Source organism: Acromyrmex echinatior, chromosome 16, assembly GCF_024713525.1.
Source record: "Acromyrmex echinatior isolate Ae372 chromosome 16, ASM2471352v2, whole genome shotgun sequence".
Taxonomy (NCBI): domain Eukaryota; kingdom Metazoa; phylum Arthropoda; class Insecta; order Hymenoptera; family Formicidae; genus Acromyrmex; species Acromyrmex echinatior.
The window spans coordinates 3,216,500-3,233,779 of record NC_141867.1 but is presented as its reverse complement, the minus strand read 5'-3'; the positions used below and the strand labels follow the sequence as shown (position 1 = coordinate 3,233,779).

The 17,280-nt window shown below is 26.3% G+C and overlaps 1 protein-coding gene across 1 annotated transcript; it reads right to left on the bottom strand.

Moving 5' to 3' along the window:
- Positions 1 to 48: 48 nt before the first annotated feature.
- Positions 49 to 16,999, bottom strand: LOC105152681 (uncharacterized). Its single transcript, XM_087414757.1, has 13 exons — positions 16,736 to 16,999; positions 14,918 to 15,122; positions 14,018 to 14,196; positions 13,626 to 13,844; positions 13,188 to 13,359; positions 10,798 to 11,027; positions 10,445 to 10,653; positions 4,812 to 5,023; positions 2,594 to 2,763; positions 2,241 to 2,447; positions 1,936 to 2,107; positions 1,111 to 1,334; positions 49 to 983 (listed from the first exon to the last, which is right to left on the bottom strand). The coding sequence occupies exons 1-13, from the start codon at positions 16,736 to 16,738 to the stop codon at positions 816 to 818; spliced, it is 2,370 nt and encodes a 789-aa protein (XP_087270883.1). The 5' UTR covers positions 16,739 to 16,999; the 3' UTR covers positions 49 to 815.
- Between the last annotated feature and the right edge of the window lie 281 nt (positions 17,000 to 17,280).

Below are 17,280 nucleotides of genomic sequence, written 5' to 3'. Positions count from 1 at the left end.
TCATTCATAAATAGTAAAGAATTAATCAAAATAATCTCAGAAAATATCTTAATTAAATGATGTATTTTTATTTATTATATAATGACATAATATTTTGACATAATTCTGAAAGTACACCTTTACATCAAATTCATACATATTACAACTACAGATGCTATTTATCGAATTTTTTTGTTGAGATTATGTTTAGTAAATATTAGTCTAAAATTATATTTGCAGAACTCTATCAAGATGGTTTATTATTTTACTTCAATGTTAATTATTATTGTCGCTCTAACGACTTATTTTTATGTGAGTATAATTAAAAAATCTTTAAATTTTTGTTTTTCAAAATTAATTTTAGAAGGTTTGCAAATTCATCTTTTGCAATATATGTAGATTTATGTAATGCACATAATTTTGAACATATATTTAACACACATATATATATATATATATATATATATATATATATATATAATGTACATATAAAATTACGTCTTACGTATTTGAAATTATATATATACATATATATTTTTTAAAATATAAAAATTAGAACTTACATTGAAAGAAAACATTGACTGCTGTAGCAAATTAGATTATAAAATATGGCATAGTATTTTTAATTGCAACAGCCAATTTTTGGTTGCTGCAACCAATTGTTGTTAGCCTATCCGCAATGTCAGTATAGGATTTCGATTGGCTAACGCAACTAAAAATTGGTTGCTGCAGCCAATTAAAAATGTTGTGCTATATTTAATCATCTAATTTGCTGCAGTAACTAATCTTTTCTTTTAGTGTAGAGTTGTAATTTATCTTTTAATTCTGTATTTCTTTTAGCACGAATGTATTTTGAAATAACGGAAATTTGTTTCATTTATATTCAATTTGTCCAAAGCGTAAAGTTGAAATCTATCAGATATGCACTTCAGTTGACATCCATTTTTTGAAATTTTCATCGAACTTACACCTTGAAATTTTTCGCTGTCTTGTGCTAATATCTCCTTGAAATAAATAATAATTTATTTTAGTTTATAAAATCATATCAATGATTATTAAATATAATCGTTAATAATATTCGACATTTTTAAAAATTGATACGTAAAGTATAATTACATACGGATATCTTACCGTTTCATATATCTTATCGGATTTTTTCATGCGTAGAATAGACATTGCCCGAGAATCGCTATAAAATATTGATTGTCCTGCTGATATGAGAACTGCTGTCTGACTTGATAATTTTTTAATAAGTTGAATTTGTTTATTAGCCTTTTCTTTGTTTGGACATTCTAGTAAGTTCTTTATCTTTATTTTGTATATTTCCTTTCCTGATATAGGATTAAAATAGAGATCTAAAATATTTAAAATACAGTAAAAAGGATTATTATTTGGAAATTAACAAAAATACATTGATTATTTGTAAAAAACTTTTTCTATGCTTTTGAGCTTTTCACGGGGATAACTTTTGCGCAGAAACTATGTGTTTCGCAAGTTATTTCCGTGTCTATGTCCATCCTTGGAATACGTTTCATAAATGTAACGTAAACGTTGCATAAATAAGTATAATCACGAAGGAAACCCTCAAACATGTATAGATTTTAAATAAAATTTTTTTATGTTTTATGAGTTGTTACTAGCGCGCAAAGCATATATGTATTAATAAATGAATAAATATTAATGTCATATAAAAAAGAAGTTATGAATGCAAATAGTATGTGTAAAATTACAGTTAAATGTTTTTAGACTTGCTATGTAGAATAAGATTAAATATTACAACTTATAAGTAATATCTATTAGGTGTTGGAATTAATTCGTAGCGTTTTTTAATGAAAGAATGTTATTTATTTCACATGAGCATTAAAAAATACATTAATGAAAGTACTTCCCATCACTTGTAAAACGCTACGAATTAATTCCAACACCTAATATTATTTAAAATGCACAAGCACTTACCATCGTTAAGAACTGTTATACTGTAGATACCGCCCACATACGTAAAATTTTCACCTGCTATAGAGAAGGAACTATCAGTCGGTTTCATATAATCAGATTCGACTCTGCACATACTGTTTGTAAATGAGTTATACACCACTAAACTGGAATCTCCCGCATCAGTCATAAATACCTGCGTATATTTATAGATATATTAAATTTATAAATATATTAAATCGCAAAAAAGATATATAATTAAAAATGTTATTAAATAATATTTACACAGATGAATATGTATTACACTATAATTAAAAGAGAAAACTAACTATCATTTTATCCAGAAACTGCATGCATGTTTCATTTGGAATATAAACCAAAGGTGTTACCAATAATCCCATTTTATCAGCAATTGGGATGTGAATATTTTTAACCAACCTATCACCTTTTAAATTGAAAATCAATAGTTTTGGATTACAGATTTGATCGGTTCCGATTTTGCCGTTATCCATAACGAAGAGGTGATTGCATCGAATCTGAGATAAAAGTAAAAACTCTATTTCATATATTGTTAAACTTATTCTATTGTGCGTGTAGTTGTGTAATATTAAATAAACTGTTGCTCTTTAATAAATGTAAGAAATTATATTTTTTCTTGAATGAAAGATATTGATATACTTACGTCTATTCGATAAACATTTATGATACCATCACAGCTGCTATTATGCCAATTCCAATCTGGATATGGCCGTAAAATTGGACCTCCTAGTCCTGTCTTATTAGTTACTGTCGTCAAAGAAGCAGGTGAAGCACGTGCTTTTATGTTGGGAACAGTAATGAATATTCTTCCATCTATAAGAATTTATTTTTGCAACTTTTGCTACTGTAATTGATGTATTTATTTCAAAATTATAAGAAAAATAAGAATTGAATGTAGTCAATAGAGCTCAGAATTAACTTAAAGTTCTAAGATTTAATATTGATCATTACACTTAATATTGATCACTGACGTGTCTAGAGAAAGATTTGGAAGATTGAAACCCTATCCCGAAATTTTGTATCTAATTTTTAATTCTTACTTATAAAATACTATTTTTTATTCTTTTTTGTTTTATTTATCATTTAATTCTCCTCTTTTTTTTAGTTTATTAACGCATTCTTAATAATATAATACTTACTAGCAATATTTCTTAAACAAAGAACTTTTTATAATGTTGTTTTCTAATCCTTTTTAAATTTTTTTTCTGAGAAAATTATCATAAATATTTTGTATAAAATATACCCAGGACTGGGTAACATTTAAAAGAATTTTATTTTAAATATGTATTTTATTTTAAAATGAAAATGGCATTTTGCATTTATTTTAAATGGTTTTTGAAAAATCATTTTTATTTTACATTTGAAATCGAATCATGTCTATTATAACCATTTATAAAATAAATAAATAGTTTTTTTATGTTTTCACAAATTTTCTTAGAATCGTTGATGCATAAGAAGATCAAATTTCATGATTGGCTAAAGATTTTTATGAATATTCAAATAAATTGCAAATTAAACTGTAAAGAAAGAATTAATTCTAGATAGTCTATAAATATCGAATCTTAATAAAAAATAAGTGTTCCAGCTTTATGTAAAATACTATATATACACTTCTAAAAATGTATATTACTCTTAACATCTAATTTTGAGCATAATCGGCTTTCTCATACTAATTTGTTTAATTAAATAAAGAGTTCCGTTTTAAAATCATAATTAAAAAATTTTAAATATTCCCGTCAGAAATTTTATAAATGCTGTAGTCAGAGCTTCGAATTCTGTTGAAAATGGATTTCAAACGTAACATACTTTTAAAAAATGTATACCTGGTGGAAAATTTTTACGAAAAACTACATATATTAAAACAAGGTCTTAGGGAAGTGTTCATAGTTGATTTTTATATTCAAGGCTATCTTAAGTACTAAGATGCTACAAACCAATCACAAGGCCATATTAACATCTTAAGACATTATTTAAGACAATCTTGAAACAAAAACGGACCGTGAAGCCTAAGAAATTCTTAATTTTTCGTAGATATTCGTAATGGGACGTAAAGTAGTTATCTGTTCGAAAAACCAAGAAATTTTCCGCCATAAACAACACTTTACATCTTACTACAAATATCTACAAAAAATTGAATTTCTGAGGCAAACAAACCTCATTCTATGTCTCATTACGAATATCTACAAAAAAAAATTTTTAGGATCTTGTTTCAATCTATATAGTTTTTCTGTACTTTTTCGTAAAAATTTTTCTTTGCTATGGCAGGACAATCATTTTGCATTCGAAAACCATTTAAAATACCTATTTATCCATTTTAAAATGAATTCGAAAAATCTATTTTGCATTTTGCATTTTAAATACACTTTTTAAAAGTATTTTACAATTAATATTTTTAATGGAATTCGAAAGGCATTTTACCCAGCCCTGTATAATAATAGTAATATTAAACTACATAATATTAAATAACAAACACATATTTTAATTAAGTTTAAAAAATGGTAGCTCTGGGTTGCTTCCCAAAACATAACTATACTATAATTGAAACTCTATAGTTACATTTTGGAATGCACTCTTATATAGTGAAGGCACAATAATTCTTTAATATGATTAGTTCTTGTCTTTAATTTTTCATTGGATTTTAATGTATAAGCCAAGTAACTGTTAAATTAATTACAAGTTACTAAAAGAAATGTAACTAATTATAAATTAAATTGCATTTATAAATGAAAGGAATAGAAAGAAGGAATGAAATTAAATTATAGTTACTAAAAAAGTAATTATGATTGTAACTTATTTACAAGTAATGAGTTACTTCCTTGCAAAATCATTACGCCTTTTTTTAAAAAGTATTATCAACTTACCTTCTGCTTCATTTGCATCATGAAACACGCAGTTGGAAGGGTTATAGATACCAGAACGTATCGCATCTTCCTCCTGTTTCTTGGAGAGCCATTCAAATTCAGGAAATTTCCATGTATATATATTTTTCACTTTGTCTCCAAAGCTTACAATCACCATCGACAGAATTAGCAGGGCAAACAAAGGATGTCCCATTTTAATCATGGTGGTAGTTTATAAGTAATAATGTTGTAAATACGAGATTGTCTGGATACGAATTCGCCTTTGAAAGTTGAAACATTGAATCTTAAAATTAATAATCTATATCAATCTGTTGCGGTATAAATACTCTTCAATCTGTCTCTCCCACTATTCAAGTAGGTGCACAGTATATTAAAAAAAAAAAATAATGTTTACAATCGAGAGAGTGCCTTCAAAAAATATATGTGGCCGTAATCCTTCTTTTGTTAATTAATTAGTAATCTATTTGTTGGCGCTTGTCAGTGTTAGTATAGCTCAGCAGGCTGATACCAGCCCATTGGCTTTGCAACGTTACGATTGCGTAATAGTGCAACGTGTCACAACGTGTCGTGTAATTCAAATATAATAAAAATCTTATATCAAGGCAGGGCGTATTTCATTTTTATCACACTCTGTCAATATCGACACGGACAAGCCACAAGGCAGGAGACACAGATCTCAGATAAGGAGAAAATAGCGCTCCACATTGCGCAACGGGGACACAAAGATCCTCTCCCTAACACTATTCATACGTAAATTGATGATATTTTAGTTATCTGTTTCCAAAAATTTCACTCGATGGAAGTTCCCCAAAGCGTCACATACACGTACTGTGTGCAGCAAAGAAATGGATTAAAATGGATTGAAATTTTTTTTATCCAAATGCGTATTTTAAATAGCGAATATTTTTTTGGATTTAATTGGATTCAATTGGATTCAATTGGATTCAATTAGATTCAATTAGATGCAATTGCATTTGCTATTCAAAATTTTGAATTGAACAGATTCACAATATGTGTTTTGTGCGCAGTAAAAGCTAATATTATTTTTAAATTGAAAAACATAGAGATATGCTCTATGCAATTCCTACAAATGAATACATTTAGGATTGAAAAGCATTTATTTTAATATTCGTGAATCAATATTTACTAAAATCTGAATCCATTTCAATTCATTTCAATCTATTCTCGTTTGCTGGGTACACTTTCCTGAATGCAATCATTGATTAATTGATGTAAAATTATTACTAAATACACATAATGTTGTTAAAACATTTTTTTAAATATTTAATGTAAAATATAAATATTAAAAAATATATGTTAAATGTTGCGTGCTGAGTGGAATATGATGGTAGGACAGACCGAAACTAATTATCATACGGAGTTGATTGTCAAAACACTAATAACTCAATCGATGTATGGTAGAGCAGTCTTTTCTTTTTGCTGTAGATTGCTTATATAATATTAAATTGTTATAAAATGGTTTGCGTAAAAAACGCGCGTATGTATGTTACTTACAAAGATTATTAAGAAAATGATATTGATAAGTATTGTGTTTTTTTTTTGCTTTTTTAATTAGTTTTTGGCATTACCACCGTACTAGAAATCCAGATATGTCCATTCTAGAGATAAATTTATATCGTTTTGTGCAGATACCAAATGCGATTATATTTAAGCAGACATATTTGTACTATACACTGCCAAATAGACGAGCATTGGAACCTAATGTAGTTTCCACGTAAAATTGAGACTCATTTGGCAATTAAAGCACAATTAATTAAGTAAAACACAATAATTATTAAGTAAAAGAATAATAATAAAAATTTTTCACACCTGATATTTTCCAATTCAATGCACTTTTAATTATAAGATAAATATAAAACATTGATAAAATTTATTAATTTGCTCAATAATATTTTTAGACAAATTAATAAATTTTAAAAAATGTATAATATTTTTAAATATTGACAGTGGTTTTTTAATTCATTTTTCAAAAAAAGAAAGAGATTTAATTTTTTAATAATTTTATTATAAGGAAATGAATTTGGAATAAAAATGTTTTTAATTTTTCTTTATGGAAGAAATTAATTAGATTAAAAGAAGTAATTAGGTATGTATATATTTTAAAAATTATTACATTTTTGAAAAATCTGAATACATATATATAGTCATAAAGCATATAGAAAATTACAACAATATACTATACAAATTTTATTTAAAACATCTTTTCATATATTTTATTATTTCGACGATAATTATACAATTACTTGCGCACATGAGCACGAATAGCGTATATACGGAAGAGTTTATAATTAATTCTCAACACATGATATGTTGTAATGTAACTTTATTATACATGATTCAATTTAGAAAAAAATTATCTTTAATTTGGTAAAATAAAATTTAAAAAATTTGAGAAAATTGTGAGTAGTAGGGGCATTTTGTTAAACAAAAAAAATTTAAAAAAATTTTTTTTTTTTACAACATGGACTCTTGAAACCGTACAATTTTTGTTTAAAAAATTTTTTTCCATCTTTTATATTTGGCTCGAAATAGAAATGCCGTTTTTTCTCGAAGGGGTGTTTCACCCCTTAAACATGAGTTAACGCGCATATAAAAAAAATACGTATCTCTTAGATTTTTGTGTTTAACAGTATATTTTACAGAAAATCAAATCGGATAGTTGGATAACGTCCCTGTAAGAGCTATGATTCTATAGAAAAAAATAAGTCAAAATAAAATAAATTGTTTTATATGAGGTTTTGTCTTTGAAAAAATTGATTTTCAATATTTACAAGGCACATGTGCACTCTTAACTATTTCTTGACTTAATGAATCTTGTTGTAAACTTTTACGACAATTTTCACATTTGTGTTTATTATCATACTGGGTAATCAGAAATACACAATAAAATATGATACTTACGCGATGAATATTATTTTAAAAATGTTGCCCATTCTGAACACATAATTCTGTTTTTTTTCAAGTAGTTTTTATATGAATGCTTCATATAAAGCTATATAATTTCTTCTGATGATTTAGTTTATCAATTAAATCACTAAGTGAATATTAAAAATCGATTTTTCCGAAAACAGCCTCATATGAAAAAATGTTATTCTATGTAATGTTATTCTCTGCTCAAAAAGTACTCGGATTTTTAAATAAAACGCAAAATTTTAAATTTTATGATAAATTTATTTTATCCTCTTTAGAATAATCACCATTCGAGGCTATACACATGTGCCAGCGATTAACCCTCTTCACAGTACTTTTTATTGGCTTCTGAAGGTATGGCCTTTAAGTCCCTTCGTCGAATTTTCTTTTATGGCTTTATATCAATCGAATCAAAACGCTTTCCGCGCAGATATGAAAAAGTTTGAGTCTTGGAAACAAGAAAAAGTCACACGGTGTCTAGTGAATACGATGCATGGGCGATGGTATTTATTGCATATTTGATCAAAAAGTATAAGAGACGATGTGTGCGACGGCGCGTTATCATAATGCAAAATCCATGCATTGTTCTTTGGTTAAAATGTGATGAACCAAATTATTAGATATAGTAAGAGTTGAAGCAATCTCTCTTTTACATGACGATTTGCAAGCACAATTTTTTTTCATTTTATCGATATTATAGTCCGTATTTAATATCGATAGACGTCCAAAATGCAGCAAGTCTTTTACGATTTTACCGCTATCTAAATAATTTATATTATGTATCTTGTGTTTTCGAAAGAGAAGAATCCCCGTGTAATATTTGACATATTATTAACGCGCGTCTTTCAAATGAGAAATTCCAAATATTTTTTGAGCAGAAGTTTGTGAATCAATATTTTATGCAGAATTATGCTCTTTTAATTATACCATTAGTTTATGAATATATGTAAATCGGAATCTTGTATTTATTATTATTATAAAAAAATTTAATATAAAAATTAATCAATATAATTATTCAATTGTATGAAAACGATTGTAAAAGTGTCAAGGATTAAGAGCGCAAATTGATCTATGCTAATATTTTAGTTTATACACAAATATCACATACATTCCGGCCAATACATTCAGGTTATTTTCAATGTTAATACGAAAAATATATAATATTAAAAGGACGTTTCTAAAGACTTAAATATTACTTAATTATAAATTACCATTGAATATAATATCCTAATCTAAAACCTGTGTAATCTTTCTCTCACATCGTCGATTGAAATTCAGTTACCATTGTGTATTTCTTAACAGTAAATGGAGCATAAAAATGTCGTGCTTTCGGTAAAAATAGCAATGAGTCGTCAATTAAAATTTGGTTACCACCAATACCTTTTAACAAATTTTGAATCTGTAGCTGTTCATTTTTTGAAGTATAGCGAATTATCCATACTATTTCAGTAAATTTGAGATGCAATGTATAGATTAGAATACTAGAACATCTTATACATTGTATTATCGCACAAGTTCAACTTTTAAAAGTTAGATATCGAATGAATGTTATATATTTTTTGTATTAATAGTAAAAATGACCTAAATGTATTGGTCGAAACGTATGTGAAACACATTTTAACATACAAAAATATGTGTCGTCATTACTAATCCCTTACTCCACGCTGCGCCGCTACAGTCTAGAATGGTCTAGAATGGTCTAAGGGTACATTCCGTTTCATGCATGATGCATTTATCCTTTTTATCCGAATATTAAACAAGGATAAATGATGCATTATGCATATTATGCGTAAAACGGAATGCACCCTAGAAGTATGGTCAGGGAGACAAAAGGAGATACTATTAGTATTGTGTCATTCTATCCTTGTTTTTGTCTAATAAATGATGAAAATAGAGTGATACAAATAGCGCTAGTAGCATTTCCCCTTAATATAACAAAAAAAATAAAGAAATTTAAAAAAAATTAAAAAAACGAAAATCAACAATTTATAACGCAATATATACGAAAATGCTTTCAAAAACATCGTTATTTAACTCATAATTATAATTATAGCCCAATTAAAAGTTTTTTGCATTGTTACAACATTTACAGATGTAATGGCACTTATTATATGTACGTAATAGAGAAGAGACCGTTATAAGGGATAAGTTATAAGATAGTGCTATAAGGGAGAAAAAAAAGAATCAGGAGAAGAATTAGAAAAAAAACAGGAACGACAAGATGTTCTTTTCCACGCCTTAAGGGAAAGAATTCCTAATGAGAAATTGCTTTATTTGATGCTTTGCAAATATTTTTTTATGTAGAATTTACATTATTTCTACAATATAAAGATCATCTTGTCTAAAGTAAATAATGAAATTGAATAATTAATTTATAAAGATTTTCTGATGGTAACTAATTTCTTAATTTGCATTTGTATTCAACTTCACAAAAATGCTCATTGTTATTTTAAGCTTATATATTTTTAACCATTTTTAAATGCATAAGGTACTCTATTTTCATCCTTTATTTAAAAAATGTTAAATAAATTTTAGTGATTTTGATATTTTTATAATTACATATAAATATTTTGTTATTTTAAAATTGAGTAGGTATGTCTTTGAAAGAACTTTTAACACAGAAATATTACGTAAAAATTACATAAAAAATATTATTAATTAAATTGTGTAATGTTTGTTTGTTAAAATACGAAAATTAAGACTTAATAATTTCAGAAGGAGTCGAATTCATCTTCTTCAGTATTTCAGTTAAATCCATTTCGAAATAGCGGCCGTTTATTTCATCTAGTTTTAGTGTACCAGTAGTGAAACGTTGAAACCTATTTGATACTCCCGTTAACTGATTCCAATAATATAAAGTTTTTAACGAACTTACAGCTTGAAAATTTTTGTCGTCTTGCGCGATTACCACCTTAAAATTAATACTTTAAGTTACAGTAATAAACTCATATTAATTATTAACAATTATTAGTAGTTAATTGTAACAATTATTAGTAGAATTTGAAATAATTTATTATCATGATGTGTAAAAAATAATTGTGTTTGGATATATTACCGTGTTTTTATTTGCAGATTTCTTAGAAACGTTCTTTCCTAAAATGGCCATTCCAATATTATTGCCATAAAATATTGAATGTTCTGTTGATGTGATATATACCGATTGACTTTGTAATTTAGTCACAAATTCAGTATGTTTATTAGCTTCTTCTTTATTTGGACATTCTAGTAGCCTATCTAGTTTTATTTTATATATTTCCTTTCCCGCCGCAATAGGATAATAAAGTTCTAAAATATAAAATAAATATAAAAATATCTTACGGAAATTCCGGCAAGAAATGACGATTTTTGCAAGAAAGATTTCTGATTTATAGATTGTTGTTAACATCTCCATAGGGTAGAACGGGACTAGTGTTGTGACACTTTTGCTTTAAACTATTATAAATCTTTACACAATTATGATAGACTAATGATAAATGTTTTAAAATGTTGCATTTATCTGGCTCAATAATTAAATACTTGTAAATCCTTAAAATATCTCGTAAATAAGAAAAAAATTACGTTAATTACAAGAATACAAAGTGAATCAATGTATCTCATCTATGGGGCATGTTGAGCATCTCCGAAAAATAAATTGAGCCATAAAGATAATCGTTTATACATATACAATATTATTAAAAATATAAAAGGATTATGTGTATATTAAATTTTTATTATTTTTATCTTAAGTATAATAATTGGTAATATTTTTTTCTTTTTAAATGCATTAATTTTGACAAAATTAGGAAAACAAAAATTTTTATTCTTTATAATAATAATGCAACGTAAAATATATATTTAATCGTTAACATAAAATAAAAAGCATTGATAAAGATTTTATTTAAGCAGTTGAATTTACAAAGTTATAGTTATGAGACTACTGGCCCAACAAATCCCATATCGATGTTGACTGAAATATTTTTTTATAACTAAAAAAGTAAATAAAATATCAACTTGAACATTAAAGTTAAAAAATACATTAATAATTTATATCTAAAAAATGCATTTGATTGTTATTAATTGCTTTAATTACTACGTAGACTAAAAAGAACATTCACTTAATAATTTTACTTTCGATATACGAAAACGAAAAATGCACGTGTTTGATTGTTAATAACCGGACATAAATTATTGTATTAAGCGCAGTAATCTCTGTCTTTGTGCTATCTTACGCAAGCAGACGTATCTATATATATTTTGATTATTTAGATATTTGCATTTGCCCAACTTGCTCCTATGCGCAACTAGCCCAGATCTGCCCTACACTAAAAGACGCATTTGATTAAATTAAATTAAATTTTTTGATTCAACAATTTGTTGATTGAATATGTAAATACGTTTGTATTAATAAAAAAATGACAAGATATACGGTCGATCCCTGCTGTTCGCGGCGCGTGCTCTTGTCGCCAGATACTACTATCTTTTGATACACAGAAGAATCAATGTTGATTACCAAATTTTTGTAATAGCTATCTAAAATCAGTTCAACCAAATGTTTTCATTAATAACCAATCATAATTTTATCCGTACGGATTTACTGTTTGGTAATATTAAATTTTTGTAAGGATAAGATTATGTTTCATTATATTAATCAAAACATTTGATTGAACCTATTTTAGGTAGCTATTACCCAACTGTTTTTTCTGTGCACGACGTAGCGCCTTATAAATAATGGCTACGTTCACAGAGAAAATGAATCAGTTAACGCTTAATTTGTAATAATTCTTTAATATAATTCTTTAATAATATTGATTCTTGCCTTTAGTTCTTTTGCTGGATCTAATGTAGAAACTAATCATATTAAAGAATCACTAAGCACTAACTGATTAGTTTTCTCTGCTGGATGCAGCCAATGTAACTACACATAAGCCTCGGTAGTATCAATTAGAGATGGGTCTCATATCGAAGTAAATACTTTCGAATTATGACTTCCCATTATGGCTTCTGCAATTGACAGCAAGCATCAAAGGTTTCCTATTCCGACTTCAATGTTCTCACATTCTAATCAATTTTAATTAGATGCATCAAAACATATTAATAAGAAAATTTTGTAATATTATATTAACATACAAATGTTTGGTAAATGTAAATAAAATACCAATCATGAATTTAATTTATACAAATTTTTATGTTAATATTACCAAATTTTCGAACTAAATTGTTTTGTTGTGCCAATTAAAGAACGTATTTTTTTATATCCAAACAAGCGATTTTGTTGATTCAATTAAAATGCAGTATAAATATATATGAATAATATTAATATTAATATTAAAAAAGATAATTACAATTAAATATGATGTAATTCAGGTTAAAATTGATGTTAAATTCTTAATATCCGCCTCATATAATAAGAAAATAAATTGAAATAATATTTATATTAATATTTATTTAAAAAAAACGAATACTTGCCTTCGTCAAAGATTGTCATATCGAAGATACCGCTCGAAAAATTAAAATTTTGGCCTGCTATAGAGAAAGAAGTATCAGTAGGTTTTAAATAATCAGATTCAACTCTACACATATGCTTCCTCGATGAGTTATACACCACTATACCGGAACCTTTTGAATCAGCCATAAACAACTATAAATATTTATTATATTTACATATATATTATACGACTTAAATATGCAGAATGCAATATATATATATATATATATATATATATATATATCTATACAATTAAATGTATACAAATAAAAATGTATACAATATATATATATATATACAATTTAATTGTATATATATATATATATATATATATATATGTACAATTAAATGTGATACTAAATTATATTTGCACAGAATATGTTATATTACTATAATTAAAAAAAAGAGAATATACAAACGATCATTTTATCCAGAAACTGTGTACATTCTCCGGGAACATATGTGAAAGGCGCTACTAATAATCCAATATCCTTTTCGTCAGTAGCCATGTCAAGTGGAATATAAATAGTTTTAACTAACGTATCATCTTTTAAATCGAAGATCAATAATTTTGGATTGCAAATTTGGTTAAGTCCGACTTCACCAGAATCCAAAACGAAGATATGATTGCATTTAATCTGTAAAGTGTAGATAAAAATTCAATTTTATATACTATCATTAGGTCGATTGTTGTATATGTGCATACGTAAATATGAGTAATATATAATAAATGATTGATCATGTAAATATATTGTTATATATAAATACAGAATATAATAACGTCTCAAAGAAAAGATATCAATATACTTACATATATTCGGTGAACATTGACAATACCATCACACATGCAACTTGTATTATTATGCCAACTCCAATCAGGATATGGGCGCAAAAGTGGCCCACCTGGTCCTGTTGTATTAGTTACTGTTGCCAAACTTGCAGGTACACCATGGTCAAAATATTTCGGTGTAGAAATAAATACTCTGCCATCTATAAAAATTTTGTTCATTAATTTACGTGCTCTATTAAAAATATAAATATTTTGTGAATTTTATGGCACTAGTGATAATATTGCATTAACAACACTGCATTAACAACAAAATTGTATATGCAATAAAATGTACACTTTATAATGTGATTATATAAACATTAGTTTAACTAATATCTTGACAAAAATCAGAAAGCTTAAAAACCGTTGACAATCATTCAATAACGATTCTTTTAGTGTTTATACACTTTGTGTAAAAAACGCTTACACAACATCATTGGGTTTAAAATATTTTCAGAACGCTCATAAAAAATACAGTATATCGTTTTTTGAAAGTTCTGTAATGTTAAAGCAACTCTTTTCAGAGGAAGTTCAGTAAGCGCTGATGCATCTTCGTGTAGAGATGCATCTTTACTGTCACTTGGAGATGCCGAAAAAACGTTCGACTTTGTTTTCTAAACGCTGCAGCTTTGTAATTTTCACTTTACGGAACACTACTGAGTGTTTCTACTCTCAAACGAACTCTTGCAAACGTTTATTTAAACGTCCAAAAAACATTCATGAAACTTCTTATTTTCATCAGGATATACATATAACCATATTATACTTTTTACTTGTTAGTAAAACCGTAGGTTAAGTTTTGTGTGTTATAAGAAAAATATTAATATTTACAATATGTACAAAATGATTATAACTTTTTCGAATATTCTGTTATCAACCAACCGTCTGCTTTAATCGCATCGAAGAAGAAGCATAAGTGAGGATCGTAAAATTTCGAATTTATAGCATTTTTCTTCTGCTGCTGATTCTTCCATTCATATTCACAATATTTCCATTCATATACAACATTCAATTCTACTCCAAAACTCACAATTGCCGTCGATAGAATTATTAGAATGCACAAAGAATACTTCATTTTTACCGTAGCCTACAAATAATAATGTTGTCTAATCAACTTGGTTAAAGTTTTTGCGACAAATTACACTTGTACGTAATAAATACAATAATTTATACTAAATAGCAATTTTTTGAATATTTTTGCGATGTTTAATAATTAGATCTGTGATTATTTTTTTGGATTGTGATACTAAAATACTCAATATATATTGGTAGATAAGTATATCGACTAAATGCGACTACGACGACTGGATGTTATTTATATTCTTTTTTAACGAAAAATATTTAGATAGAATTATACAATTCTCATTATATAATTTGCAATCATAATCATAGTCTTGTTAAAATAGAAATGTAATTGTACATCTATATGTGTAGATAATTTAAGATGTGTGCATGTATGTATATTAAAATTAAATTATTTAAATTATTTAAATACATGTATGTAAATACACATGTATGTTATTAGTACAACTGATACGAAAAATGACGTATTTCGTTGTTTTTATAGATAATGTGATAAGATAAAATATAATCGAATCGAAAGATACGTGATATACACGTCTGATGTCTATTGTAAGATTTTAAGCTTCCCATCAATTTTTTCGACTGGTAGAAAACCGACTTTCATTTTAATTTCATAAAATAGTATTTTAGCGCATTATTCACGTTTGTCTTTTAATAAATTTAACAAAATGAATTTTATCTTTTGATAAATTTAATAAAACAAATAAATTTATTTTTTGACAAGTTTAATGACAAAACGTAAATATTATATTATTACTGATTAAAACATCTGTGCATAAGCCACATCAAAATCTTTTTACTTTTCAAAAATTTATGAGTATCTGATAGCTTAATTATAGGATAAAACTATTGGTTGTGGATCATTCTTTAAAAAAAAATTAATATTTTTATCCAGAATAGTATTGAAACAATTTTTTTACTCTTTATTTTAGTCCTTAAAATTGATTTTTGATAAAATTAATTTAAGGATTAAAAAGATTATTCATATTAAGAACAACAAAAAATCATTGATCAATAACAATAATCACAGAGATGATGACATGATTGCGGTTTCTGAATCTAAGTAACACAAAAAAAAGATTTTTTATACTTCTGTTTATAAAAAAATGTTACTAAATCTGCCATGTACATGATCAATAAACACGTTTTTCAAAAATGAGTCGTTAACACACTTAAGAAATTTATAAAAATGCATAAAGATGAGAATAAATATATGTTCTATAATAACGTAAATAATAACGTATAGTATAAAATCAGTTGCAAAGACTGTAACACTTCTTACATGGGGCAAACGAAAAGGAAATTAATATCAGAATTAAGGAATACATGAACAATAAAACTGAATTTATCGAAACATTTACTTATTACAAATCATAGATTAAAATTCTATCATATCTTTCTATGAAATGGGAAAAATTAAAATATTATATATGGAATTAAATTATAATAAAAGACTAATTTCAGAGATATTATAAAAGAGCAAAATAATGGAATTACTGTGAAAACTAATACCGAATCTTTTGATGAGAATCTTATGTTTGTTTTTATTAGACTCTTTTTAAACTATATTGTGGATAGATCCTTTAATTTATATATAAGCAATCTTTAACCTCTTACCATTTGATGTCAGGCGTTTGTGCGATAAATTATATTTCTTGTTCAATATATATTATATATTACATGTACTTTCTTCTTGTTCACAATCTGTAAGTTGCTACAAATTTAAGTAAATTACTAAGTTTTCCTTACAATCAGTTTTCTATTAAGATTATCTTTATTATTTAATAGTTTTTAAAAATATAAAAAAATTGTTTTAACTTTAACTTAAAATTTTTTATATAACCTCTGATCATGATTAAATTCTGACATCATCCGCATTGTCGTTGCTTGGTGGTAAATATGTTTTTCAAAATTTGACGTTACCCGTTCTCGCCGAACCAAAGAATTAGTTTACAATGAGTTTTATGACATGGACACCATTCATCGTAAATATACAATAATTGCCTATTGATACCGCAGAGAAGATGTGACATCTGCGTTTATTTGTATATGAGATAAGATTCTTAAATAATCTGATTTATATTATATTAAACTTATGTAATTTTTTTCGAGTTGCTGAAAAGGACTAACAATAAGTAAAGTCCGAAACGTGCTGTATATAT

What these genes read in the sequence shown, in the direction of transcription:
- LOC105152681 (XM_087414757.1), bottom strand. An exon ending in AATCTGCAAATAAAAACACG is followed by an intron (nt 10,654 to 10,797) that starts GTAATATATCCA and finishes ATTAATTTTAAG; the next exon opens with GTGGTAATCGCGCAAGACGA. An exon ending in TAAATGTTTATCGAATAGAC is followed by an intron (nt 2,448 to 2,593) that starts GTAAGTATATCA and finishes CTTTTATCTCAG; the next exon opens with ATTCGATGCAATCACCTCTT.